The following is a 27,925-nucleotide window of genomic DNA, read 5'->3' on the forward strand; positions in this document are numbered from 1 at the left end:
TTTTTTTTTTCAGAAAAAAATGTAAATAAAAGTAAATTATTCCTTGTCTCTAGTTTATCTGTGGTTCTTCATTTAGAGGGGCATTAAGGCAGAACTGACTGAATCAGTGTCGGCAATGGGTTAGCTATATTCAGTAATACTGTTTTCAGAACATAGTTTTACGTGCTTCCCACATAGTGTAATATAGCTAAGTAGGAGATGGTAAAAAATGAATAGTGAAGGGCTTTCTAAAGCTTAGCTGAGCTCTGTTACAAAACAATTTTGTATAAAGATGACAAAGGGGACACGTTTTTAAAATTTGATAAGATATACTAATACTGTCATTTCTAATTGAGTAAGAAGGAAATTGCATTTTGGAGTATTAGAAAATGTGTAGCATGCATCTCTTCCAAAAATACCCCAGATTTACATCAGGGAAACTGTGAGATTGTGCAGATACAGCCTTGTTAGAGGAAAATGATACAGCAGAAAGTGATCACCCAGAATCAGCAATATCCATAGAGTCAAGACCATTGAAGAGGTGGCAAGGTTTAAAAGAAATGAAATAAATAACCTATTTATTTGGAGTTAACTGGCATTACATATTTCTAATTTGCTTCTAATAGTGTCAGAGACAACTATTAGAAAATGATTTAAAACAGGCTATCATAAATCCTTAGCCATTTTAAATCCAAACACACTTAATTAGCAAATATTTCCCATAGTATCTCATCGGACTTTTCAGGGTGCATCCACTGTATCCTCAGTAGTAATTACTCAGATTCATTCTTCTCTGTAAGTCTCTGATAAGTGTTCTCTATTGTCTTTTTGGTATGAATCACATGCAGAATTCATGTAGCTTTTATTATACTTCCCCATCTTTTAGTACTATTTCACTTACATTGAACCAATAGGGTTATTTTTTTAAATTATTTTTATCTTTTTGTTTAAAAGCAACACTCTTTCATATAGTCATTCCACGGTATTCAACTTAGCTGTCAAGAAAACTGCAGCGCTCCAGTCATTGGCTTACACAGTCAAGATAATGAAATATTCCACTGGCATAATTCATTTGTATTAGTCTCCTAGGGCTGCTGTAACAAATTACTGTTAATTGGATTACTTGAAACTTCAAATCTCTTTTCTTTCATTTCTGCTGTGAAATCTAACACCAAGGTGTCAGCATGCCTGTGATACTCTGAAGGCTCTAGGGGAAATCCTTCTATCCTTTGCTTGTCTCCTTCACATTCTGGTGACGTTATCCCTTCCTTCCCTTGTAGAAATATAACCCTAATTCTGTGTCTGTGTCCTGTTCTAAAGTCTAAGGATAGTGTGCATCCCCCATCTGATATGAACTGCTTTCAAAACTTAATTTCATTAGTAAAGACTTTATTTCTGAGATCAAGTTTTAGAGGTTCAAGATTAGATATATTCAGCCCATTGCAGCCACAGAACTCAACTTTGGTACACACACAACCCATGGGAATGGAAGTGCAGAGTGTGCCACTCACTGAAAACCTTTGTTTATCCTAGACATCAGTGAGCAGGAAATGAGCATCAGTGAATTAGTGCATTGGCTAAATGGACATGAAGTTGCTTCTACTTATTTCCCCTTCAAGACATAATAAATGTACTTGTTATTGCACATGTCTAAAACTTTGAAAGGCATTTTTTTAATTTGGAAATAAGGCTGGCAACTTTTTATCTAGTAGTGTTATTAACTTAACAAAAGGAAAATGAAGTTTTTCCTAATTCATAGCTGTTTGCATACTCTGACCGTTTGAAACCATTGTGTTGCCTCTGTATGGCAACTCATAAGATAAATTCATATATTTAAAATGGCAAAGCCAGCATTAGTCCCTATGTTATATGAAGTTTTTCCTAATTCATAGCTGTTTGCGTACTCTGACCATTTGGAACCATTGTGTTGCCTCTGTATGGCAACTCATAAGATAAATTCATATATTTAAAATGGCAAAGCCAACATCAGTCCCTATGTTATACAAACCAGTAATCTAGCTTTGTTTGCCTTCAATATTTAGATAGTAAGTGTAAATTAAAAGCTACTGAAATTCAAACAAAACAGCTTTGTACTTCTTAGTAACTGTAGGAAAAAGATTAGTTTAGGTTGAAGGACTAAAAAAGTTAACCTGATGTAGGTAATTGAAGATCTGACTTTTAACTGTCCTTGTAATTCTTGTCTTCCATAACATAGATATTAATAATTTTTTTAGTCATTTTGAATCCTTAATTGTACAGATGCACAGTAAGTTCCACATGTAAGCAAGATAAACCATGAATAAATTTGAATTTAGGCTCTCACACATTTTGTTATGTAGTCTAGTTGTCTAGCCTAGCTGTACATTTTATCAGCCCCTCTGAATACTGAGATATTTTATTATGTACCTTCCTCATAGCTATTGTGATGGCTAATTGTCATTGTCAACTAGATTGGAATTGCCAAAATGTGTCTTTGGTCATGAACACTACGGTGAGAAGACTCACCCTGAAAGTGGGAGACAACAACCTTCAGTGGGCTAGAATCCCAGACTGAATAGAAATATAGAGCGAATGGAGAACAAGCATTCATCTTTCTGCTTCCTGACAATGTCGGCAGTGTGAAGCCAAAGTTACATTTTAATTACTATGCCTAAGAGATGCATGAAAGGAAAATGCCTCTGATCTGTAAGCCCCTTGCCCAAAGACAAATGGTTCCTGAAATGCTGGAGGCTATTGTTTATGGGAGATAACAAGCCATGTTATACAACACAAGTTTGGTTGACCCATCTGCCCCTGGTGTGTTTTGTCTGTCACATGTGGGTGGGAGGTTCAGGGGCAGGAAATACATCAGGATGCACACTTGCCCCTGATTTAATGTAGCCAGGAGGTTTAAAGAGTGATTTTAGGAGATAAATTTAGTGGATGGTATTTTATTTGTCTCTACTTAAAAGAACATTTTAAATGATGAATTTTCATACATAAGATATGACCATTAAAAAAAAAGATATGACCATTTACAAATTTTGTTTTTCATTTGTTTGAGATGGTCTCTGTATATAGTCCATGTTGGCCTTGGACATATGATCCTCCTCCCTTAGCCTCCGTAGTGCTGGGAGTATAGGTGTGCATCACCACATCTGGTCATATTGAACATCTTCTGGCAATGAGCTCTTCAGTTTTTCCTTAAACTCATGTCAGAATCTCTATTATTTTGCCTCATTCTACATGAACATTGCCGTTGTTTAAACAGAATGGCTCCGCAGGGACAGAAATGTTTGAATACTTGAACCCATTTGATGGAACTTTAGAAAGGATTAGAATGGGCCATCTTATTGGAGGAGGTGTGTCAGAAGCTGACCACCTTTCCCGGTGTCTCTCTGCCTCCTGCTTGTGGATCAAGATGTGAGCTCCCAGCTGCTGCTCCAGCCGCCAATCTCCAAGTCCTTGCTCTGCCCTCATAGACTGTGATCTTCCACAAGCACAAGCCCATCTAAACTCTGTCTCTCAGAAGTTGCCTTGCTCATAGTGTTTTGTCACAGCAAAAGAAAAGCAATACAAAGATCTAAGGAGCCTTTTGTGGTTTGGATGAGAAAAACCCTCTATAGAAATCAGGTATCTGAACACTTGGTCTTCAGTGGGTGGCACTATTTGGTGGGGGTTGAGTGACGTTGCTGGCTGAAGTATATCACAGGGGGATTTGACAGTGTAGAACAGTGGTTCTTAATCTGTGGGGTTACAACACCCTTAAAACTATTTACATTATGTTCCATAATAGTAGCAAAATCACAGTTATGAAGCAGCAACAAAAAATAATTTTATGGCTAGGTCACCACACATGAAAGGTACTAAAGGGTCACAGCATTGGGAAGGTTGAGAACCACTACTTTAGAGCCAGCCTCACCTTACCCAGTTCACTCTCTGCCTCATGCTTGTGATGGAGGATGTGATCTCCAGCTGCCATGCCTGCCTGGTACCATGATGGCCCCTTAACCCTCTGACACTGTAAGCCAAAATAAATTATTCCTTCTATACATTGCTTTGGTCATGGTGTTTCATCACAGCAAAAAAAAGTAATAACACCTGCCCAATGTTCAACTAGGTTTGCACCTTGAGTTTTAGCGATTATTAAAAAATAACCCAGCTCTCCAGTCTTACTCTGTCTCCAAATTGGGAGAATATATATTAAAATATTGGTATATTTTTAGTATTAATATTAAATGTCTACAGCAAATAGAAGTTTTATAAATAAGAGGGAAGTCTTTATAATGAAAAGATAATTACTGGCTAGGAATGTTACACAGAGAAACCCTGTCTCAAAAAACAAAACAAAAATAAAAGGATAATTATTGAATTTATTGGAAACATATATATCCAAACAAATTTACTACATACTGCCTACATTATATATAAGGATTCAATAACAGAGTTAGTGGGGAAAATCAAACACATCCTGAATGGCTACAACAACAGGAATATTTCTTCTCACATTACTGGAGGCCAGAAGTCCAAGATCTGGGTGTTGGGAGATTTGGTTTCTTCTGCACTCTTCTTGCTTGCAAATGGTTGCCCTCTTGCTATTACTTTGCATGGCTTTCCCCTGTGTTCCTGCATCTTTGTTGTCTCTTTTCCTTACAGGACACCAAATCCTATTGTATTAGGATTAGCCTTATGATTCGGTTTAGTTTTAGTCATCTCTTCAATTGTTCTGTTTCCAAATACAGCCACAGAATAAGTACAGGACTTGGGAGAAACTTCAGTCCAGGGTCTTGTCAGTTTCTAAGCTCTCTAGAACAGATTGCCACCTGGGATTCACAGGTGAAATGAATTCAGCAAGAGGAGAGTTTGTAGAAAAACACAGAAATGTTCAGATAGCAATGTAAGCAATTTAGGAAGAGAGGGAAAGGAGGCTGTGTTGCCTAATGTCTTGCTTTGTCTTATTATTTTTACCCTGATTTCTTTAATGTTCCTATTTAAAAAAAAAACAAAAAACAAACAAAAAAACCTGCAATTTCCTGGAGTTAGAGATACCTGTGGCATATGTCTCTAAGCTGCAAGTTAAGTCACATTAGTTAGTGCAAGAGTCCATCCCCATTTACAGGGCATCTGATGAAGGGTCAGCTGTGGCAACTCCACTATGATCCCATTTGGCTTTAAAGAAGTCCAGGTCAGTGGCTTCCCTTCACCCAACAATGCTACCTGTAATTAGAAATACAGACAATGTACAAATGTTCCGAAGTACATCACTGTGACATCCACTTTCTAGGGTCCATCTTTCCCTTTAGCACTCACATACTATTTTACATCTTACGCCTATTCCCATGTTACCCTCAAGAGGTAAACAAATATGTATAGAGATTGGGAAAGGAGAATGGAGTACCAGAGTGCTTGAAGAGAGGATGAGAGATAGGAAATAAATAATTAGGAGCAATTTGCCCAATTCAGGCCTGCCCAGTTCTTAGGCAGTTTGAATAAATATTTCCTTCTCCTGATCAGCCCCCACTGTTAGATTTTCCAGTGAACTCCACTGTCAGTAGCATATGAATTTAGCCAATGATACCTAGGATTGTTTTGCAGTCTTGGTTTTGTTCATACAAAGTGAATTCACATAAGTAGTTCTATACATACCCAAGGGCTATTTGAACCATAATATTTTATCACATGAATAAATACAAAATAAAACCCCTAAATTTTAATTGTATTAATTAATTAATGCCATGCAAGACAAGGATAAAAAGAATAACCGCTGCCGTATCCAGGCTGAGGCTGTGCTTTAACCTTGGATCTGAAATCTATCCTTCAGCCTGGTCATCCTCCAGTGTTGGAAATAAAATGTGGAAAGGTAACACAAGGGAAATCACATAACACTTTACTCCAAAGAGGTTATCAGCTTCTTAAGGGCCCCAAGGTATATCAAAGTGCACTTCACTGGGTCTGATGACAAGCCTTGAATTAAGATAAAATCATAACATCTTATTTGACTCAGATGTGTTCTTGGTGAGGAGTCTAGGGAAAGCAATTAAAGTTCTATGAAAAACTCATTTTCAATGTATGGAGTGAACTTGAACACCACAGAGTATGAAGAATGATGCCTATTTTATATTATACATGGAGGTACTGTAGTTTATAAGTTCAGATTTCTTAGAATTTCAAAAAATTGTGGCTAAACAGCTGCCATTGTTGCATTGTCTGAACTCATTTTAAAGTAACTTTTTCTTAGGTGCAAAAGGATCCCATGGAAGTTTCCCCTTGAAGTTAAAACAAGTTATGCTCTCCCCAGCATGTTTTAGTCAGCAATTTAAAGGAATAGTCAAGATAAAATTCTTTCTTACCTCTGTTTCCCCCAGACTACCTATGGGTTGTTCGAGAAACAGCTCTCTTGAGACAGGCCACTTAAGAAAAATAGCATAGACTATTTTTTCCTCAGGTTTATATGTGTACCTGGTTACAGAAAACAAACAAACAGCATAGCCAACAAGTTATACCCCATGTTTCTCCTTATTTATGGATCACATCTGGAATTGTCTTACAGATATTTGACAAAGTCACCACTGGTAATATAAAAAGGCCTATCATCCCCACCCCAATCCCATGGTATAAAAAGTGCCTCCCTTTTCCAGCCCTCCAATATTAAAAAAGTTGTTTTTTGCTCTGTTTTGTGACAGAGTCTTTTATTTATTTATTTTTGGTTTTTTAAGACTTGCAGCCCTGGCCGGGCGTTGGTGGCGCACGCCTTTAATCCCAGCACTCAGGAGGCAGAGGTAGATGGATCTCTGTGAGTTCGAGACCAGCCTGGTCTACAACAGCTAGTTCCAGGACAGCCTCCAAAGCCACAGAGAAACCCTGTCTCGAAAAACCAAAAACAAAAACAAAAACAGAAACAAAACAAAAAAGACTTGTAGCCCTGGCTGCCCTGGAACTTACTCTGTAGACCAGGCTAACGTTGAACTTAGAGATCCACCTGCCTCTGTCTCCCAAGTGCTGAAATTAAAGGTGTGTGCCACCACTGCCCAGAAAGACAGGGTCTTAATCTGTACTAAAACTAGCCTTGAACTCACCGCTAGTCTTGCCTCAGCCTCTTCAGTGTTGGCATTACAGGTATGCTGCTATGCCTGACTAAAGGGGAGTTCTGGGGAGAGAGCTTCATGAGCTAATATCCCTACCCATACCACTCACATGGAGGTAAGTAGAGCTGCATGGATTTCCTCCTGCTGACTCTAAGTCACAGGGATATGTATGTAGTGTGCTTATTATTAGGGATGCTACAGAAAGCCAAACACAATTCTTATTTTTATATAAATAATTCTTATTTTCCATTCTCTGGCTTAGGCTAGAATGGAAAAATCAGACAATTTTCGAATCACAACATAAAAGAAAAGAAAACTTAAAAATTGAAATAAAGGGTGTCTTACTTAGGGTTTCTATTGCTGTGAAGAGACACCATGACCAGGGCAACTCTTATAAACAATTAATTGGGGCTGGACAGGTTCAGAGGTTTTGTCCATTATCACCACAGCTTCACCACATGGTAAAGTGCAGGCTGACACAGTGCTGGAGGGGGAGCCGAAAGTTCTACATCTTGATCCGAAGACAGCAGAACCAACTGTGGAACTAGGCTTAGCTTGAGCATAGGAGAAGACCTCAAAGCCCACCCCCACAGTAACACAACAAGGCCACACCTACTCTAACAAGGTCCACACCATGGGGGCCATTTTCTTTCAAACCACCACAAAGGAACTTTTTATTTTTTAAAGAATGGGACATCACTTCTTAACCAAGAAACACACATTTAACCCGAGTCACAGCATAAATGAGAATATTAGAAATGATAAGATGAATTCACTCTAGACAAAGATACATTCATGTGCTCACCCAATTTCTCAACAAAGTATTTATAGAAATCTGCAAACAGTCCTCAGTTGTGTTAGTACTCAGGCATCTGTACTGGCCTGTCCTTGGCGTTCTGACAGGATACATCCTCAGCTGAAGCCACTAAGAGCACCACCTGTGCACATTCACTATGTTCCCTTTTAAAAGGGCCCTGCTCACCTCCTCTCTCTCTCTCCTCTCTCTCTCTCTCCTCTCTTCTTCTTCTTCTTCTTCTTCTTCTTCTTCTTCTTCTTCTTCTTCTTCTTCTTCTTTTCTTCTTCTTCTTCTCCTCCTCTGCCTGTCTCTCTGCACTCCCCCCCATTCCTCTCTTTTCTCATCTGCAGCTCCTGTCCCCAGAGGCTGGTCACCTCCCCTCCCCCCTTTTCCTATTCCCTTTCCCCTAATTAAAAAGAGCAACCCTCCACATGAGGTCTGTTGCATGGTGTCTTTTTCTTTTGTGTTGCTTACGTACACAACAGTTAAGGCTAGAGATACAGCATCGAACACAGTCCCTGACTTCATGTGCCCACATTTCAGTGGAATAAACAAGAATGACCACATGAATGTATGTGAAGTCCTGACTAAACATGAGGACATCGGCATGGGAGTACAAGGCTTTAATCTCTGTATAGGTTAGGGTTTCTATTGCTGTCAAAACACCATGACCAAAAAGCAGGTTGGCAAGGAAAGGGTTTACTTGGCTTACACTTCTGCATTGCTGTTTATCACTGAAGGAACTCAGGGCAGGAACTTAAACAGGGAAGGATCCTGGAGTCAGGAGCTGATGCAGAGGACATGGAGGGATGCTGTTTATTGGCTTATTCAGCCTGCTTTTTTATCAAATCCAAGACCACCAACCCAGGGATGGTATCACCCACCATGGGCTGGGCCCTCCTACATTGCTAAATGAGAAAATGCCCTACAGCTGGATCTCATGGAGGCATTTCCTCAACTGAGGCTCCTTCCTGATGACTCTAGCTTATGTCAAGTTGACACACAAAACCAGCCAGTACAATCCCAGGATGAGGCAGATCTCTTCAAGTTCCAGGCTAAGCAGGACTACACAGAGAAACAAAAACACACAGAAAGTCAAGGCCTACAGTGTTAGAAAAGTAGACCTCGGTACAACACTGAGCAGAACAGGCAGGGATAATCTCTCTGAGAGAGCAGCCATGAATCCCAAAGAACAGGAAGCTCTGTGCAAGCATACAGGAGAGCCTTCCAGGCTGAGAGACCAGCACAAAGCCACAGAGCACAAGCGTGCTTGCCTTGCAGAGAAAGCAGCAAGGGGCAGGAGGAGAGGGAGAGGCAGGCAGAGCAGACAGAACAAGGACATGATTTCACCAGGCCAAGAAGACCTCTGTAAGCCCTTACTTCTCCCTTGAGACGAGAAGCCTTGGAAGAATTTGGGTATGGAAATACTCTAAGCCAGGCATGACATCAACCTTGGTTACATCATAAAATGCTGACTAAATAAATAAACCATAAATCAATAGTCTTCTCTGATTGCTCTCTAGAGACCATATAAAAAGGACCAGGGTTCAGGGATGGTTCAGTTGGGAAATTGCTTGCCTCACAAGTGTGAGGACTTGCGTTTTAATCCCTAGAACCCACATCAAAATCTGAACACAATGGTACACATGATCTCAGCAGTGGCAAGATGAACACCTGGAAACTCACAGGTCAGCTAGCCAGGTCTATGGGGTGAAGTTTCAGGCCAATAAGAGAAAATGGCTCAAGTGAAAAGTGTCTGAGGACTGATACCCAAGGTTGTCTTCTGAAGGACTCATGCATGCTGTGTGTATGTGTACATTGTAACCACAAGTACATGCACATGCCCTAAACACCACCCCAACAAAAGGAGCAATAGTAGAAAGGATAGGGCAGAAAGTGGAGGACTGGAAATGGGGCGTGGAAACAGAAAACTGTGCTACATCCTTGCCTGGAAGATTTGGGATGTGAGGGAGAAAACGGGCTGCTGGGCTTAAAGCCAAATGTGTGCTAGTTTGACATGGTCCATATGTGACTGCAGGTCTAGTCACACTTAGCAGTCCAGGGGCAGCCTCAGAAGGTACAGCAAGATTGAACCAAAAGGCAATCTTCTGCCAAATGAGTATAAATGAGGGAGGGAGTTAGGGTACATATGATGAATTAATTGACACCCTGTGAACAATTCCCCATTCTTTCCTCCAGCTAGCTCCTGTCTCTATGATTTTGACTACTCTAAGTATCTCAGAAATAATATTTGTCTCTTTGTGACTTGGTTCTTTCACTTCACACAAACTCCTGAAAATCCATCTGCATTGTAGCATTTCCTTCCCTTCCAAAGCTGAATAATATACATATACCACAGTGTGTATGCATACTCCTTTAGCTTAATCACCCATAAGTGGATTCCATTGCTCTCAAATGTTAGTTTCTGGGAATAGAGTTCTTCTGGTATCATTCTGTTTGCATATATACTCAAAAGTGGAACTGCGGGGTCGTGGAGTAATTCTGGTTTTAATGTTTGATGGCTGACACTGCCCATCACAGAAGTGGTGATTTTGTATCCTTACAACACTGTAGTGTACAGGAATTCCAATCCCTCCAAGGTCATCAGTTGTACTTTTTAAAATAGCAGCTATTCTAAACCAAGTAGTAGTTGTGCACGCCTTTCATACCAGCACACAAAAGGCAGAGGCAGACAGACCAGGCCAGCCTGGTCTATAGAGCAAGTTCCAAGATAGATAGGACTACCCAAAGAAACCCTGTCTCAAAAAACAAAACAAAACAAAAAATAGCCATTCTTAAGGATATGAGATGATTTCTGGTTATAGTTTCATTTACATTTGACCTGAAGTTCCTTAATGGGACATTAAGTATCATTTCTGATGCTCATCCACCATCATACAAATCCTGCCACCACAACTAGGGTCTCTGTTGGGGCAGTTGGTACCTGTTACTCTACTATCTTCTCAGAACTCTGCTTTGGCTAATGTTAACTTACTGTTTGTTTTGCCTTTGGGTATCTCTTGCTTGCTAATTTGATGGGATTTAATATTGGAAAAACTAGGGATTTACTAGAGACTAAATACAAGTCAGTTTTACATTAACCACTCAGTGTTCTTTACTTGTCTAAATGTCTTCCAATTTTGCAAGAGTCATTGCCCACCACTAGGGGATATCTAGGTATTATTTAAGCAGAATTTGATAAACAATATGTTCAATGACACTCTAATTCTTACCCCTTCTCTTTGTATTTGAGTCAAGTTGGAACATGTGTGGTACAGGTAGCAGCAACTCAGTCTCTCCTTTTATCCTGTTTTCTCTCTCTCTCTCTCTCTCTCTCTCAAGCTCAGATATTTAGCGTTTTCCTCTATCAAAACAGTACTTGTTAATCAGGAAAACTTACCACACATCTGGAGTGGCAGTGTCATTCTGGGATCTCCAAGGTTGTGTTTCGTAAATAGCCTCCCCGTTGACTTTGAGCCACATTCCCATCTGCCTTAATCGCTCCTCAAAAATCACAGGGATGATGCCATCTAGTGTGGGACCAATATTCATTAGAAGATTTCCTCCACATGCAACTGTTTCCACAAGTTGCTAAAAGAGAAAAAAAAAGGAACAAATAATGTTTGAAACAGAAAAAATAATTCATCTCCCATGTGTTAATCCATATGTATTGTGTGTGCATATATATGTAAAATAGATAATCACTTCATACAAAAATACAGAGGATAATGCCCTAAGTTTGTGGCACTATACTATCCCAATCAATCATAAGAAAAAAAATCCTTGTAACCACCTCATCATTAAGAACATTCCAGAGTAATAGCCCCTATAAAATATTTTACTATACCTTCACCAATTCTTCAATTGTAAGATAATCACTGATTACAGCTTCCCGCCTGTAGCCCCAAGAGAATTGATCTATTGTCATGCAGTTTTCCCATTTATGTGGCAAAAGATGTCCAGGATTATATCGGTCGCTGCAGGTATAGTAGCCACCATGCTTGCAGATGGAACCAGCTCCCCAACGATCATTGGTGACTACCGTGTTCCGAACCGGGCTGAAATGAAAAGTGGAGTTTTTCTTCAAGGAAAAGCACTCTTGAAACAAAAGGTATTGTCACCACAAACAAATCTTCTCCAAATCCACTCCCTACAAATGGACATAAGTCAGTAAGCCTGTGTTTCCGAGGCCAAATAAACGTATGGTGACTGGAGCCTTAACTCTCAACTTCCAGTTTCTAGGCCTGAAGCAAATTCCTCAACTTCTCTGAAGAATGAATTCCTTCACTGTTGTTACAGCACAGATAACTGGCAAATAACCTGAGTCCAGCGATGAGAATGTACATGACAGCACTATAGAGTACCTGAAGTTGCCATTCTCATGTTGTGAATGGTACACTAAGCTGAATTAATACTCAAGACAAGTGTTTTTTTTCCAAGACAAAATAGCCTTATACACCTTTCCTAGCCTTTCTCTTATAATTTGTGCCTACTATTGGAAAATCTCGGAAAAACTGAATGCTGACATCATGTGAAATATACTCCCCAAATTTTTTATGTCTGGTGGATAAAGCAGAGGGAACAGGACTCCACTTACAGGGGCAGTTTTGACTCACAAATTGAAGTGAATGGTTCTAATCATTCCTTGATTTTTAAATTGATTACAAAACCAGTTTAGTTGTAATTGAGTTGTTTACTCCTGATTAATTTTACTAAATCCTGACTGAGCTAAAAAGCATTGTCTATAATATTTCTTCCTTCCACACCACAAATAAGCACAAAGACAGAAACGTAAAGGCTTATATACACTTAGAGTTGCTTGAGGCAAGTAGAGATGCATGACTGTACATACCTTTCATTATACAGCCAAGCTAAAAAACCTGTGCTGTTCCAGTAGCGATCTGGTGCACCCCCATCTCCATCTGTCCACAGAATGTCTGGCTGGTACTTGTTCACTAACTCGTAGAGCTCAGGCAACATCTTAGAAATGGGAAATTGCCGCTTCTGGAATGAACTGAGTTTATCCTCCAGGAAGAGTGGGTGAAACCATTCAAAAAGGGAGTAATACAGTCCAAAGCGCAAGTCAGTGTTTTTCGTGATGGCTACCTTAAGCTCCTTGACAATGTCTCTCTTCGGCCCCTCATCAACTGCATTCCAATTCCAGGAATACTCTGACCCCCACAAGGTAAAACCTGGAAAATGACAATGGAAAACCCCTGGAAGCATTATTGCCTTGGTAATAATCATTGTTATTATTATTACCTTGACCTTGATAGATTTCAACCCATGAAACAATTCAAATGGAACACACAATTCAAGTCTTCTCCAAATAACTGTTCCTTGGCAGACTTCAGTCTGTCTTGTACTAATCTAAACAAACAGATGAGAATGTAAATAACGTGGGATTGGTGTTTTTAAAGTAATTTTCAGGATGCATTGTAAGAGCTGTATATTCCATCTCCAGTTTACAGAGCTAAGGTTCTTGGGGAACAGCATGGTGTCTGCAATGGTTTTTGGCTACACCCTCCAGCCAACTATCAGCACAGCATATAACCAATAATAGTGGATAGCCTCTAAGAGAGGGACACCTTCTACATTAGCACACTGAGCCATTAGCTCCACTATTCGGAGTAAAGCCCCAACGTGTATCTTCTGCAGGATTTGTGTGCATTTTCTGAACCAAGGGGAAGCTCTGCTGCTTGGATTGCTTTCATTACAGTGTGATTCTCGGAGTACCAGTGAAGACAGGAAGCGGACCTCTGGTACTTGATAATTACTTTAAATGGAGAGGGAAAAGATATGCTATTTCCAATAGTTCTGTGCTTGTTACCTCCCTCATCTTACTCTAAAGCCATAAACTTGGCTATAGTTTCTTAAAGTACCCCAAACTGAGTATTCTACTAACTACAAGGGTATGAAAAATAACACACAGTGTTACAGTTTGGAGTAATTCCCATTTCAACAGGAATTGGCATTTTATGTAAAATGTTAGACGAAATAGATTAACTGAGATGCTGAAGAAATAGTAGAAAATCCTCAGAAATTTTGACGCATGCCTTAGGCCCTTAAGAACATGCCTTAGGCCCTTAAGAACTTTGTTACTGTTCCATTAAAATCTTTGTTTGTTGTTTGTTTGTTTGTTTGTTGGGGCCCCAAATGTTATTTCTTAGAAATATGCTCGGCCCAGCCAAGAAATCTAGGAGTTCAGAACTCCTATTGTCTTTCAGATCCCAGCTGATTACCTCTGGGTACCTGGCCTGGTGGGGAAAGGCTCCTAGTTTGTGTAACAAAGACCTAGGCCCTGGGCAAGTCTATGCCCACCCTGAAGGCTAGTGAGTAAATTAGGCCTATGAGTGTCTCTAGGATTAAAGGAAATTTTTGATATCAGCTCTATACATGACAATAGATGTCTTCTGCCTGCTTTTAGAAAGCTATTTAAGAGGATGCTTGAATAACAGTGGTCTCCAGTATTAACTGAGAGCCCTCCTGAGATGGCTAGATGTCTCTGTCCTCTGTCTCTCAACGTCCTTGGGTAGCTAGGCTTTCCCTCATCCACACTTACTCAGGGTCAGACCTGGGGCTGTTCACCTGGTTCACCCCAAAGACATCAGTCTGGAATAGATGGCCTCTGCAGTGTGGGACTGATACAGGCCAGACCCCGGCAGTTTGGTTTTGTTTTTCTAGACAGGATTTCTCTGTGCAACAACTCTGGCTGTCCTGGAACTAGCTATGTAGATCAGGCGGGCCTCAAACTCACAGAGATCCACCTGTTTTTGCCTCCCATGAATAGACATTCACAAGACACCATTGCCATTCACATCACTACTATGTTAGGACAAGCCTGAGAAACGACTCCGTCTTTAAATTCATTGTAAGAAGGTCCTCAAATAGTTTGCCCTTTATCTTTATCTAAGGATGTCTGCCAGAAGCTTGAAGGCAGTGTCAACATTTAAGGACTGCCTCAAAACTTTCAGTCCAACAGGCTGTACAAAGGCCACGTGGCTCTTCATCTCAGTACATTACCCCAAGAACACAGTGACCCTCCTCCTAGCTGAAGCCAACAGTACAGTTCCTATTAGCAGTGTTTGGCAGCACAGGTCCTTGAACCCAAACACATACTGTCTGCATCCTGTCCTCATAGTGTAAAGTAGTGGTTCTCAACCTGTGCGTCGTGACCCCTTTGGGGAGTAGAACGACCCTTTCACAGGGGTCACCTAAGACCATCAGAAAACAAAGATATTTACGTTATGATTCATAACAGTAGCAAAACAGTTAAGAAGTGGCAACAAAAGAAATTGTATAGTTGAGGGTCACCACAACATGAAGAATTATATTAAAGAGTCACAGCATTGGGAAGGTTGAGAACCACTGCTGTAAAGGTATTTGGGCTTTCTTTTCAATGAACTCACTTTGTGTCAGATAGTTGGGAAAGTTCCTAGACAGCAGGAAACTGACACATCTCCCAATGTCAGGAGAAATATCTAGAGGAGGAAATTGGGCAGCTACCAGACTGCGGTCAAAAGGGAAATATTTAGGATAACTTCAGACTTTTGGTTTGGGTTCATCTCACCTGCCTCCTTCCCACCCCTGCAGAACATAATAAGGTGACTTTTTGAGATAAAGAAGATTATACAAAATAAACTACCTTGTGCATTAACATGAGTGTAGGATAACATGAGCCAGAGCTTCTCTGGTCTTAAGGGCACTGAGTAGTTATAGCAGAATTGATTCACAGCTCCTGTGTTACCTTATATTCTTTCGATATTTCTGGACACTATTGTAAGTCTCTAACTTTTCCCAGGAGGTCTCTCTCTTTCTTTCACTACTAGCAACTTACCCACTACTCGCATACATAAATGTTAGCCTAAAGTATGGCCAACTGTGCATGGAGTCAAGACTAAGGCAGCATAAGCCCCATAATGCAGAATGCATTATAGAAGAGAAAGGGAACTCAGCAGTGGTGGCACACGCCTTTAATCCTAGCACTCGGGAAGCAGAGGAAGGTGAATCTCTGAATTCAAGGACTGCCTGGTCTAAAGAGTGAATCCCAGCCGGGCGGTGGTGGCACACACCTTTAATCCCAGCCCTCAGGAGGCAGAGGCAGAGGCAGGAGGATCTCTGTGAGTTCGAGACCAGCCTGGTCTACAAGAGCTAGTTCCAGGACAAGCTTCAAAGCCACAGAGAAACCCTGCCTCAACCCCCCCCCCAAAAAAAGAGTGAGTTCCAAGACAGCCAGACTTGAAACCCTGTCTCAAAACAAAATAAAACAAAAGAACAGGAAGGGAAGTGTGACTCTGGTTGTAGACTTTGGCTGCACTCGTTCTCTTCAAACAGCTTTAAATAAAGTCGGTTACTTATTTAAATGGTCAAACGTGCACTTTAAAACCAAGCTCATCTTTCCTCCCATTCTGTGGTACTAGCTGTCTGGGTCCATAATGCTTTCCAACTGAAGTGACCCTTAGGCTGTAAGCAACTGTCAAATATCCACCTCTGGTTATTCCCAGAGAAGCTGGTTTCATAGGATTAATTGGCTTTAATGTCTCCACCCAAAAGAATGACCTTACACTCCCGAACCTTTGCAGGCATATATTGTATGTGCCCTGCTTACCTTCATGATGTTTGGAAGTTAAGACAAGGTATTTGGCACCAGAGGCCTGGAGAATATCTGCCCACTGGCTAGCATTAAAAAACTTGGCTGTAAATAGCACTCCAAAATCTTCATATTTAAAACCAGGAGGGTAATTATTGTTCATAAAGTCCACAAACTTGGGTCTCTTCTCCTTTTGCCAATACCACCTATGGGAGGAAAAGAAAGAGCACATGGATGTCACGAAAATAAATACTTGAAGTAATTGCCTGGGCTTACCCTGTCATTCCTCCCCCCTCCTCACCCCGAGAGCATACACACACACACACACACACACACACACACACACACACACACAAACACACAGGCAGATTATTGCTATATTCTCTGTCATTTCTTTACCAGTGCAACTTTGCATTAAGGGCAGCGTATGCAAACCAATACTCTCTCCTTGTTCTTCATCTTGTCCCTCCTGATGTCCTCTGTTAATCCAGTCACTGATCCTCCTAATTCTTCGCTTAAGTCATGACATAATCTTTGCCATCATGCATTAGCTCCCTATGGAACTTAAGTAGCTATGATTTCAAACAAGACAACAGGCCTAAAACATAACGTGCACCAGTCTTATTCATTAACAGAAAACATTTTTGGTAGATAGGGGGAAACAGTTCCATAGGCCTAGTAAATAAGCAAGCAGCATTGCCTCTTCAGTGGGACGACAGCTTTGTGTGGCTGAGACTACACTGAAAGACCTCACAGACAGCAAGCAGCATGTCCTATGCCTGACCCAAAGCCATGAGCATACTTCATGACATCCATCACAGCGACCCAGGCCCCCTAGTGGATCAGACAGATTCTGGGATTCCCTTCTTTGTTGTTGTTTTTCAAGGCAGGGTTTCTCTGTAGCCCTGGCTGTCCTGGAGTTCTTCTGTAGACCAGGCTGGCCTCAAACTCAGAGATCTGCCTGTTTCTGCCTCCTAACAGCTGGGACTAAAGTCATGCACCACCTGGTGGTTCTGGGAATTCCTGATGAAGAGAGAAACTGGCTTTCTGGTTGAAAGGTTAAAAGAGTGAATGAGTTTATGATGCCTGTCTGCAAACATCATGTGACTTTGAAGGTAAGGTGAGATCATGTGCCTCTCTTATTAACCCTTTATTTGCTTTGCGATTTTCTTTGTTGCTTTAGCATGCAAGGATCTTAATTTCATACCTGATCCATGAAGAACTTGTTTTAAGAGGTTGTATTTAGCCAGGCGGTGGTGGTGCACACCTTTAATTTCAGCACTCGGGAGACAGAGGCAGGCGGATCTCTGTAAGTTCGAGACCAGCCTGGTCTACAAGAGCTTAGTTCCAGGACAGCCTCCAAAGCTACAGAGAAACCCTGTCTTGAAAAACAAAAAAACAAAACAAAACAAAAAAAAACAAACAAAAAAAGAGGTTGAGGTTGTATTTATGTTATTTTATTTACTTATTTTAAAAGATTTATTTACTTATTTTAAAAGGAGTCCAGAATCATGGGAGTCCCCTGGGACCAGAGTTACAGGTGATTGTGAGCCTCCCAGTGTGGTGGTAGGCACCAAACTCGGGTCCTCTACAAGAGTAGTATGTGCCTTTAACCGGTGAGCAACCTCTCCATCCCCTTTGAAGCACTTTTTTTTTTTTTTTTTTTTTTTAATTCTGGGACTCACACTGCTCTCTGCACACAGGCATTGCCCTTGAGCTACACCCTATAGCCAGGATCCCTTAGGTGTACCCAGGAACTCAAGGAAGCACATATATTCAGTGTTGATGTAGACGAGGCACTCAGTCAAGAAACTATGCATTCAACACCTGAAGTGCAAACCGATCCATGGCTACAACAGCGACAAGCAGGCAGAACTCATGCCAGGTGGGCTGGCTCCTGTCTGCCATTGCTTGGGAGGCACAAAGCCCAGTGTGTGTGTTGGGCAGGGGTATGCACTTACCAGAACCATTCACTACCGAAACTGGGCACGGAGAACACTCCCCAGTGGATGAAGATGCCGAACTTGGCCTGGTCGAACCAGGAGGGCAACGGGCGGCGGTCCAGAGACTCCCACGTGGGGTCGTAGCGCCGGGAGCTCTTGGCCCCGCATTGTGACAGAAGCGGTAGCAACAGGAGCGCCAAGCGCATGCGCACCAATTCGGGGATCTCTGGGAACCGCATGGCCCCAGGACAGCCCCTGACTTTCTTAACCAGCTCCCGAGGGTGGCCGAGCGCTGGCCTTCCTGTCTTCTGCCAAGTGTGCTCCGCCGCTGTCACCTGACCAAGGCCAGATTGGTCAGATGACTGACTGCTGCGGTCCCCGGGAGTTGGGTGTGGTGAATTCAGATTGCCTAAAGACCCTAAGGAGGTTGCGTCACTCAGGTACACAACCAAGGAAGTCGGTTCTAGCAAGCTACGACATACTAGCCCTGGTTCTGTTTCCCAGGCAGACCGGACCTTCTTAGCCAAGATTCCGGGTTTGTCTGCTGTGAGACAAAAACCCGAGGGTGATCTTTGACCAAGGCCTCTGACCTCCCTCCCGCGGGACTCTTACAGAAACCTCTCAAGAAGTCAGCGCGACCTCCTGGTCCTGGTGGCTGACTGTGTCAGAGCTGCGTGCCCCACCATGGCAGGAACCCCGTGATCTGCCCCCCCCCCCATGCAGAACTTTTGAAGCAGCCCCTGGGGCTCTGAATCTGCCCCTGGAGATCTCGAATTTGCAAATGAAATCCCAAATTTTAAGTTCAGTCAGTCTGGATTGGGGTCCAGGAATTGGCATTTCTACCTGGGCTGTTAGTATTTCTGGTTTTGCTGGTTGGTGGAACAAACTTTTCTTAGAAACTGCATTAGGAAAACAAGGCCATCTAAAGTAGACTGAATGTTTATGAAATTTGCATACAAGGAGCTGCTGGGGACCTGTTTGATTTGCTGAGTGCTTGTCTAGCAAGTAGGAAGCCCTGGGTTCTGTCACTTACACCTAATGAAACTGGAGTGATAGTAACCATGGCGGTATGGGAAGAGAGACAGGAGGATCAGGGTCCAAGGCCGTCTTTAACTCTATAGACCCTGTCTAACAAATGAGGAAGGAGGCCAGGCCGTGGTCACCCACACCTTTAATCCCAGCCCTCAGGAGGCAGAGGCAAGTGGATCTCTGTGAGTTTGAGGCCAGCCTGGTCTACAGTGTGAGTTCCAGGACAGGCTTCCAAAGTTACACAAAGAAATCCTGTCTTGGAAAAAAAAAAAAAAAAATGAGGAAAGAAGCAAGGGAGAATGGAGGGGGAGGATAAATGTCCTTGGTGGTTTGTGTGTGTGTGTGTGTGTGTGTGTGTGTGTGAGAGAGAGAGAGAGAGAGAGAGAGAGAGAGAGAGAGAGAGAGAGAGAGAGAGGAGAGAGAGAGAGAGAGGAGTCAGAGAGAGAGAGAGAAAGAGAGAGAGAGAGAGAGAACCTGCATATAGACTAGAAGAAAGGAGCCAGACACCTAGAATAGTCTTTAAAGCACATCTTCAGGAACTCGAATCCTCAAGCTTTTTAAAAGCTTCTGACCTAAACCCAGAATCTCCACTGCTGCTTTAGCAAAATCCCTATCCTATGTGGCCCACTTCTAATGTCACCTCTTCCAGGATGCTTCTTGCAGTCCCTCATATAACATCCTATTCCTCCTGCGTCTCCCCCCCCCACCCCCCACACACACCTTATCCTAACACCACTAACAGGAATCCACGGGTGATTTGGGAGTTGGGTGACTAATGATCTCATTACTCTTAGGCAGTGAACTTCTGAAGGACATCCACAGGGACTTGTTTGGTGCCATGCGATCATGAGCAGAGTCTGGCATTGAGCAACACTTACAATGTGTTTTCTGGAGTTCCTCGGTGGACTGGAGTTCTCCTTATTGAATGAACAAAGAAGGAAGTAACACTAAGTAGCTGTTGCTTGTGGTTCCCTCTTCTGCACAGCTGGGAGCAACAGATGCCACTGTGTATACAAGTGTGGGGACACTTCTCCTCTCCATGCAATGCAGATGACTTACCAGGACCCCAGCTCCACCATACCTGACAAAAGCAACCTACAGAAAGAAAGGTTTCCTTTGACCTAAAGTGTCTGTATGGAAGTGAAGGCATAGCGGCAGGAATGAGACAGCTGGGGGCCTGGTGTCCACACTCAGCAAGTGGGCATCGATGAATGATGATACTCAGCAATCTTTCTCCTTTTTATTTTTCTCCCAGACCTTAACATATGGTATGGTCCCACCTACAATTACCACAGGTCTCCCACTGTGGTGCTTTGAATGAGAATAGCCCCCATAGGCTCATATATTTGAATGTTTGGTCCATGGTTGGTGAAACTGTTTGGGAAGGATTAGGAGGCATGGCCTTGTTGGAGGAGGTACATCACTAGGAGTAGGGTTTGGTCATGCCATTCCCAGTGGGCTTTCTCTTTCTCTGCCTCATGCTTGAGAATCAGATGTGAGCTCCCAGCTACTGCTCCAGTACTATGCCTGTCTGCCTGCCTGCTGCCATGCTTCCCACCGTGGTGACCATTGTCTTAGTTGGGATTATTCTTAACGTGATAAAACATCATGACCAAAAAAGCAAGTTGGAAGGAAAGGGTTTATTTGGCTTTCATATCACTGTTCATCATCAAAGGAAGTCAGTACAGGAACTCAAACAGTGCAGCAATCTGAAGGCAGGAGCTGATGCAGAGGCCTTGGAGGAGTACTGCTTACTGACTTGCTCAACCTGTTTTCTTTTAAAACCCAGAACCACCAGCCCAGGGATGGCTCCACTCACAATGGGCTGGGCTCTCCCCTATGAATCACTAATTAGGAAAATGCCTTACAGGCTTGCCTGCAACCCAATCTTGTGGAGGCATTTTCTTAATTGAGGTTTTCTCCTCTCAGATGACTTTAGCTCATGACAAGTTGACCTAAAACTATTCAGCACAATTATGGAACCCACGTTATATGCTTCCTTTGATAACATGCCTAGTCATTGTGTTTTTTCTTGGCGACAGAAAAGTAACTAAGACACCCACCTCTACGGAAGCTGATCCACAATGTGCTCTGAAGTCTGCCTCCTAGGTGAGTCTAGAGTCTATCAAGTTGAAAATCAATATTCACCACCACAACTGGACTCAAGGAATCTATCACTGGCCCCAGTTTCATTCAAAAGCAACAACTGTTAGAACCTAGTCTTAAAACCCTGTTAGTTCTATTGCTGTGAAGAGACATCATGACCACAGCAACTCTTTTAAAGGAAAAGCATTTAATTGGGGCTGGCCTACAATTCAGAGGTTTAGTCCATTATCATCATGGCAATAAGCATGGTGATAAGCAGGCAGACATGGTGCTGGAGAGGTAGCTGAGAATTCTACACTAAGATGGGCAGACAACAGAACTGCCTTGAGCTTCTAAAACCTCAAAGCTCACCCCTATTGACACACTTCTTCCAACAAGGCCACACCTCCAATAATGCCACTCGCTATGTGTCTATGGTGGCCATTTTCACTCAAACCACCACAAACCCCAAAACAATCTAATCTCTCAGTGGTTGCTGATCCCCATTGCTCACTCAAACAAAACAACAGGCTTCCCGACCACTGCACGCATCCTATGTTTTTCCTAAGCAAAAGTCTGTTCAATGATTTCAAAATAACCTTCAATTTTGTGCCATGGGCTGGGGGAAGGTCTCATAGATTTTGTTGTGGTGACAACGCAGTACTGGGGCATTAGATGAACCCCCAGAGCAAAATATTTCAGATTGTAATAATTATTTTAGCAGGTATAAATTACTTATATTTCCATGTGATTTTTCAGTTTAAGACTGACCATCAGACCTGAGTTCCTGAAATGCCATTTTAGGTTATTATATCATTTCATATGACTGCAAAGAAATACTGAGCTAGTACACACAATGTTATCCTAAAATTATAGTCTAGGAAATACTAAAAACATCTCAACCCTCACTTAGCCCCCTTGAAGATGCAGCGAGTTGAGACTAGCAAATTGAGATTCTAGCCGAAGATCATATGGAACACCAAATAGTATTGGAAATGGAAAAGAAGAAAAAACTGTACTGGGGGAGGGGTGCTAAATGAAAGGAAAAAAAAAATCTGTGAGATGTTTAGAACATGGTCCCTGATGGAGAGGCCTACCCATAGTAGACTCCATGCCATCTGTTAAGGGCTAATGCTTTGCCAAGCCAGTCTTTATACTTAGAGCCTCTGTTCCCTAAACAGTAGAGCCACAGTACACAAGAGTTTCCCCTCTGCACTTGCAGATGCCAAAAAGGATGAAGAAATCTGAAAACACCAGATTATCTAGGTATGCATGGCTTAAAAAAAAAAAATCTTTAGGGAGCCTTGTACCTTAGTGGGGAGCACAGCTAAGGAGTCCTGACATGGCCTTGTTTGACCAATGTCACCTTGAGGTGCCAGATGAATTAAGAATGAGGTCTTGTCCCTGTATCAACAGATAGGTCACTCAGGGCAGCAGTAAGTGTTGACAAGCGTGGCGAGTAGGAGAGGTTGGATATGGGTGGGGGAGGGATAGTTCTCGATAAATCTTGGTTGCTGCCAAGAGGAAACAGTCCTGGTGTTGCCATCCCTGGAGATGTCACCAGCTGCTGAGGGTGAAGCTGACATTAGAGCAAAGCCCTGGTGGACCCACTCTGGATTTGCGTGTGTGAGCTGGATGGCAGCCACCAACCAGTGTCAGCACTTCCCAGAACTGCTCTGAAGTGGACAGTGGAAGACATGAAATGATTGCTTCACAGCTGACATCAGCACACAGCCTCTGTCTCCCTCTTGAAGTGTGGGAGAAAAGCTCCAAGAACCACCAGAGCCCTGTCCAGTCTTTATTTGGTAAATAACCCAGGTTCATGATAGGAAGAGCAAGTGATGTGACAGAAAGAGGAGAAAAACCTTCCTTCCTTTTCCTGGTTCATGGGAAGAGGAACAGAAACAAGAAGGAGTACAGGGAATAAGCAAAAGGGCCACAAAGTGGGAGAAGCACCCAGAACACAGATTGGGAGTAGTCACACCACTGGGTTAGCAGACCCTCTGATGGAGAGGCCACTGAGGTATATCCCATGCCATCTTTCAAGGACTAATGCTTTGCCAAGCTAGTCTTTGTGCTTAGAGCTTCTGCTCACTGAGCCATAATACCCTGGAGCTTCTACCCTGCACTTGCAGATGCCAAAAGGGTCAAGAAATGGCAGATCCTCTTCTGTGAGCTAGTACTATCACTGCTCTTAGAAACATAGGGGGAGCTTGAGGGAAGGGCATTTCCATCCTGGTTTCCATTTAGGATTTCATAGCAGCTTGTAGGCTGATGGGCAAGTGCAATAAGGTTGGATTCCCTTTAGACACAGTGTGGTTTTTTTAGTTTTCCTGGAATGACATTGATATTTGAGTGACATAGACATGATCCAGAATTATCTGGAAACATTACAAGATATGTGGCCTGAGTTGCTCTCTGTGGCAGGTTCTCTTTGCCAATGACTGGGGTTCACAGCCACAAGTCAGAGGACCTTATCACACTCCAGGCCCTACTCAGGCAAGAACGTCAGGCTTCATCTGGGAATAACTGAAGGGCAGGTGTTAGGACCCCACAACCAGAGGAGGCAAAAGCATTGTGCTTCTTCCCAAGACCAGGGAAAGGCTGAGGGTCCAAACACCCAACATGCCTGACCAAAGTGCAGGGTCTGGCAAGGCATCTTCAGTACTGAGAGGTTTTACCCAGAGAAAAGGCAAACATTTGCTAATGGGTCTGCTTACCTATCAGTATTTGTCTAAGTTTAGTGCAGATTTGTCAATAAAATATGCCACCAAATAAGTGATATGTAAATGATGTCAGAGTAAGGAGTGTGCTGGTCTGCCAGGCAGAGAGAGGAGTGTGCTGGTCCAACAGGCAAGCAGCTCATCTATAAATACAAGAAGATGCATGGTTTGTTTCTCTTTTGCACAACAGGCAGCCACAGGTAGATGGAAGAACCATCTTCTTCACACATCATGTGCTTTTAATGGCCCTTGTGACTTAAAAGGGCAGCACCTTCCTGTACCAGTCCAAGCAGACAAGGGAGTTTCCACAGCCATGGTATGGAAAGGAGTGAGAGGGAAGAAGTTGGGTCTCAAGAAGAAGATTTAGGAAAACTACTGGAGAAATGAGACAAGAGGAACAGGGGGTGCATTTATTTCAAAGAAACAAAAGAGAACTAAACATAGGAGAATAGGGCCATAAAACCACAAAAAGATGACAGGAGAAGCAAAGTGTACTAGAACTGGTGTCAAAAAGCAACCAGAAGCTAGGGAGGAGGAGATCATATTCTAGAGTCCTAAGACATGGGAACAAAGTCCAAAAAAAAAAAAAAAAAGTAAAAGTATAGAAGCAAAGCAGTGTGAGACATTTAAGGGACAGTAGGACAGATAAGGCTGAAACGTGGTATGAGAGCCTTGCAGGTACAGCATGGAAGCACTCCGAGGGTGGCTTGCCAGGAAGAACGTGGTAGATGCAAGGACTGGGAATGCTGGAAAGAGTAGGTGAGTAAGAACAAGACTGAGTCAGAAGGGACCTCCCTAAGGCCCACAGCTGACTGCTTGGGAGGGTGGACTGGACATAGATTTTCTAGTGCTCTGGTGTCCTTTTCAGTGATCAGGCCACCCTGAGCATAAAGCATGGCCAAGGTGACAGTCATGTGACATCATATGGAGAATTTCTCTCCTTCTCTAGAAAAAAATCAGAATGAGAGGACTGAATCAGAGGGCAGGTTAAGAATCACTGGGTACTGCCATGCCTTGCACTTTGTCCTCAACAGGCTGCTACCTCTTTCAATAACAACAAAAGAATAAAAATATTGGGGTGGGGAGGCTGTAGCTCAATTGGTTGAGTCTTGACTAGCATGCACAAAGACCTGGGTTCAATCTTCAGCACCACATTAGGTGGTTCTACTTGTAACCCAGCACTCGGGAGGTGAAGACTGAAGGAGCAGAAGTTCAAGGTCATTCTCAGCTAACTGGTGAATTTGAGGCTAACCTGGGCTGTACAGGAACCTGTATCCAAAAATGTGAACACGCACACACACAGACTACACTGACAGGTAAATATGTTAATATTATGTGTTAAAACAATCTTTGTATAAAGGTTCTTTTTGTTTCCATTCTAATTTAGAATGAATCAAACCACTTCTATAAGTCTCTACAAGTCGTACAGGCACAGAGTCTTTTGTACCTAATCGATAAGACAGTCCTGAACAACTAAGAGTCACAAAATAATAAGTTCTAAAAATATGCTGAGATTAAATTAAATATTTATATTAATGTGAGGCAGGTTAAGTGCATTCAGATGGCAGCAGTGGATGCAATGATCATAAGAAGTACATAATTCCAGAGTGAGGTGGTTTTTACAGTGCAGGCTGGCATGTGCTATTTTTGCTTGCAACATGGTAGGCACTATTCCATGTGATTTTTTTTCATTAAATCTCCATAGGATACCTTCAGGGTTTATAAAGTATCCCAAAAAGTACTTGAGCAAAAATATTTACTGGACCACAGAGATAGCTCAGTGGCCAAGAGTATTTATTGCTCCTCTGGAAGATTGATGTTTGGTTCTTAGCACCCACATGGCAGCTCAGAGGCATCTGTGTTTCTTTTCCAGGGTGATACAATGCTCTCTTCTTGTCTTCAAAGGCACAGATGGCATGCACATCATGTACATACACACATGCAGGCAAACATTCACACATATAATATCTTTTTTCAAATCATTGTATCTGTATGAGGATGGGTGTTTCGGGCATCATGGCACACACGTAGAGTTCGGAGGACAAAGGTCAGTTTTCAGGAGTCTCTCCTGGCATCTGAGTTCCAGGGATCCATAGAGGTCATCAACCTCAGTGGCAAGCATGTTTACTAGCTAAGTAGTGCTGCTCTCAAAGGATAGTTTTATTATCCTTGATCTACATATGAGGATAGAAGCACATAGACTTAAATCCTCACCAAATAGCCCAGGTCCTGTGTTGCAATCATCCTGTTATGTGAAAAAAAACTATGTAAACTCTTGTGTTGTATTAATGAAACCATGCTTGCATTCACTAATCCAATTTATTTTGATAGGTCAAACAAAACACGTTTTGTTTGGTTATTTTGATAGGTCAAGATAACCTTTACTTTGTTCAAGACACTGAGCCAGGAAAATGAAAGTGTTCATAGCTCTGTCTTTCATATGTCATCTCTCTAGTGGACTTGAAATAAATAACCTTCTATACATTATGTTAAAAGCTGGAGTTCATATGGTGAAAGGTAGAATGTTCTCAAAACTTATGTCATAGGACCCTATTGAATCTGTGCATCAGAAAGTATTTCATGAAGAAATAAGTTTTGATGGAGACCTTAAGGATGGATAATTAATGAGCAGGGGTAGGGTCAACAGTCTGGATTAGGTACCCAGATTTTTTGGGGGTGGATGGGGGGTTGGAGACAGGGTTTCTCTGTGTAGCTTTGGTGCCTATCCTGGCACACACTCTGGAGACCAGGCTGGCCTTGAACTCACAGAGATCTGCCTGCCTCTGCCTCCCGAGAGCTGGGATTAAAGGTGTGTACCCACCTAGGTACCTAGAATGTTAAACTACTCATGAACCTTCCAAAGTCAAGACAGAATAAACTCCCGAGGAAGTGCTAGTGTACATCAGAGCTGGTGGAGATTTGAACTGGGAATGGGCTAGGAGGAGGAAGAGGAGGAATGGATTCAAATCTATATGCAGCATGAATAATAAAAACCCAGAGACAGATATTGAGATTAAAGCTGAAGACCAGAGAAGCAAAGCGGCCAGTCACTAGAGAGTTCTCACCTCTACCGAGGCTCTACCAAAGGGGCGGTCCACCGAACCGCAGACTGGACTGCACTGTTCCTCAGACTCACTGAGGCTGCCTTCTGCCTAGACTGCAATGAGTTCCTGACTCCTCCCACCTTATATTACTCTCTCTGCCCAGCCACATCACTCCTGTTTCTACCTCCCTAGTGCTGGGATTAAAGGGATGAGCTCTGTTTCTCTTTTAGATTCACTCTTCTACAGTCCAGGGTGACCCTGAACTCACAGAGATCCATCTGCCTCTGGGATGTGCTGGGATTAAAGGTGTGTACCACCACTGCCTAGCTTCTATGGCTGTGGCTAGCTTTGCACTCTGATCTTCAGGCAAGTATTCTTTGTTATATCATAAACAAAATATCACCACAGGCATTTCTGTAAACAAGAATGACTTTGACCCAGTGCCGTGGCACACACCTGTAGTCCCAGCTACTCAGGAGGCTGAGCAGGAGTACAGGATTGCTTGAGTACAGGAGCTTTGGGCTGAAGTGCGCTATGTCTATAGGGTGTCCATACTAAGTTCAGTATCAATATGGTGAGTTCCTGGGAACGGGAAACCACCAGGTTGCCTAAGGAGGGGTGAACCGGACCAGGTCGGAAATGGAGCATGTCAAGAATCACATGGAAGACTAA

The 27,925-nt window shown here is 42.5% G+C and overlaps 1 protein-coding gene across 1 annotated transcript; it reads right to left on the reverse strand.

Annotated features, from left to right (window-relative positions):
* Nucleotides 1–5,034: 5,034 nt before the first annotated feature.
* Fuca2 (alpha-L-fucosidase 2) lies at nucleotides 5,035–18,578 on the reverse strand. The gene is made up of 7 exons (XM_027401994.2): nucleotides 18,391–18,578; nucleotides 16,448–16,635; nucleotides 12,692–13,031; nucleotides 11,687–11,897; nucleotides 11,240–11,430; nucleotides 6,309–6,417; nucleotides 5,035–5,175 (listed from the first exon to the last, which is right to left on the reverse strand). The coding sequence occupies exons 1-7, from the start codon at nucleotides 18,576–18,578 to the stop codon at nucleotides 5,035–5,037; spliced, it is 1,368 nt and encodes a 455-aa protein (XP_027257795.2).
* Nucleotides 18,579–27,925: the final 9,347 nt, after the last annotated feature.

Source organism: Cricetulus griseus, chromosome 2 (assembly GCF_003668045.3).
Source record: "Cricetulus griseus strain 17A/GY chromosome 2, alternate assembly CriGri-PICRH-1.0, whole genome shotgun sequence".
Lineage (NCBI taxonomy): Eukaryota > Metazoa > Chordata > Mammalia > Rodentia > Cricetidae > Cricetulus > Cricetulus griseus.

Coding starts and splice junctions, on each gene's coding strand:
- Fuca2 (XM_027401994.2), bottom strand. CDS start 18,578: ATGCGCTTGGCGCTCCTGTTGCTACCGCTTCTGTCACAATGCGGGGCC. Junction 16,636..18,390: donor TTCGGTAGTGAATGGTTCTG/GTAAGTGCATAC, acceptor TTCCTCCCATAG/GTGGTATTGGCAAAAGGAGA. Junction 13,032..16,447: donor AACTTCCAAACATCATGAAG/GTAAGCAGGGCA, acceptor GTCATTTTCCAG/GTTTTACCTTGTGGGGGTCA.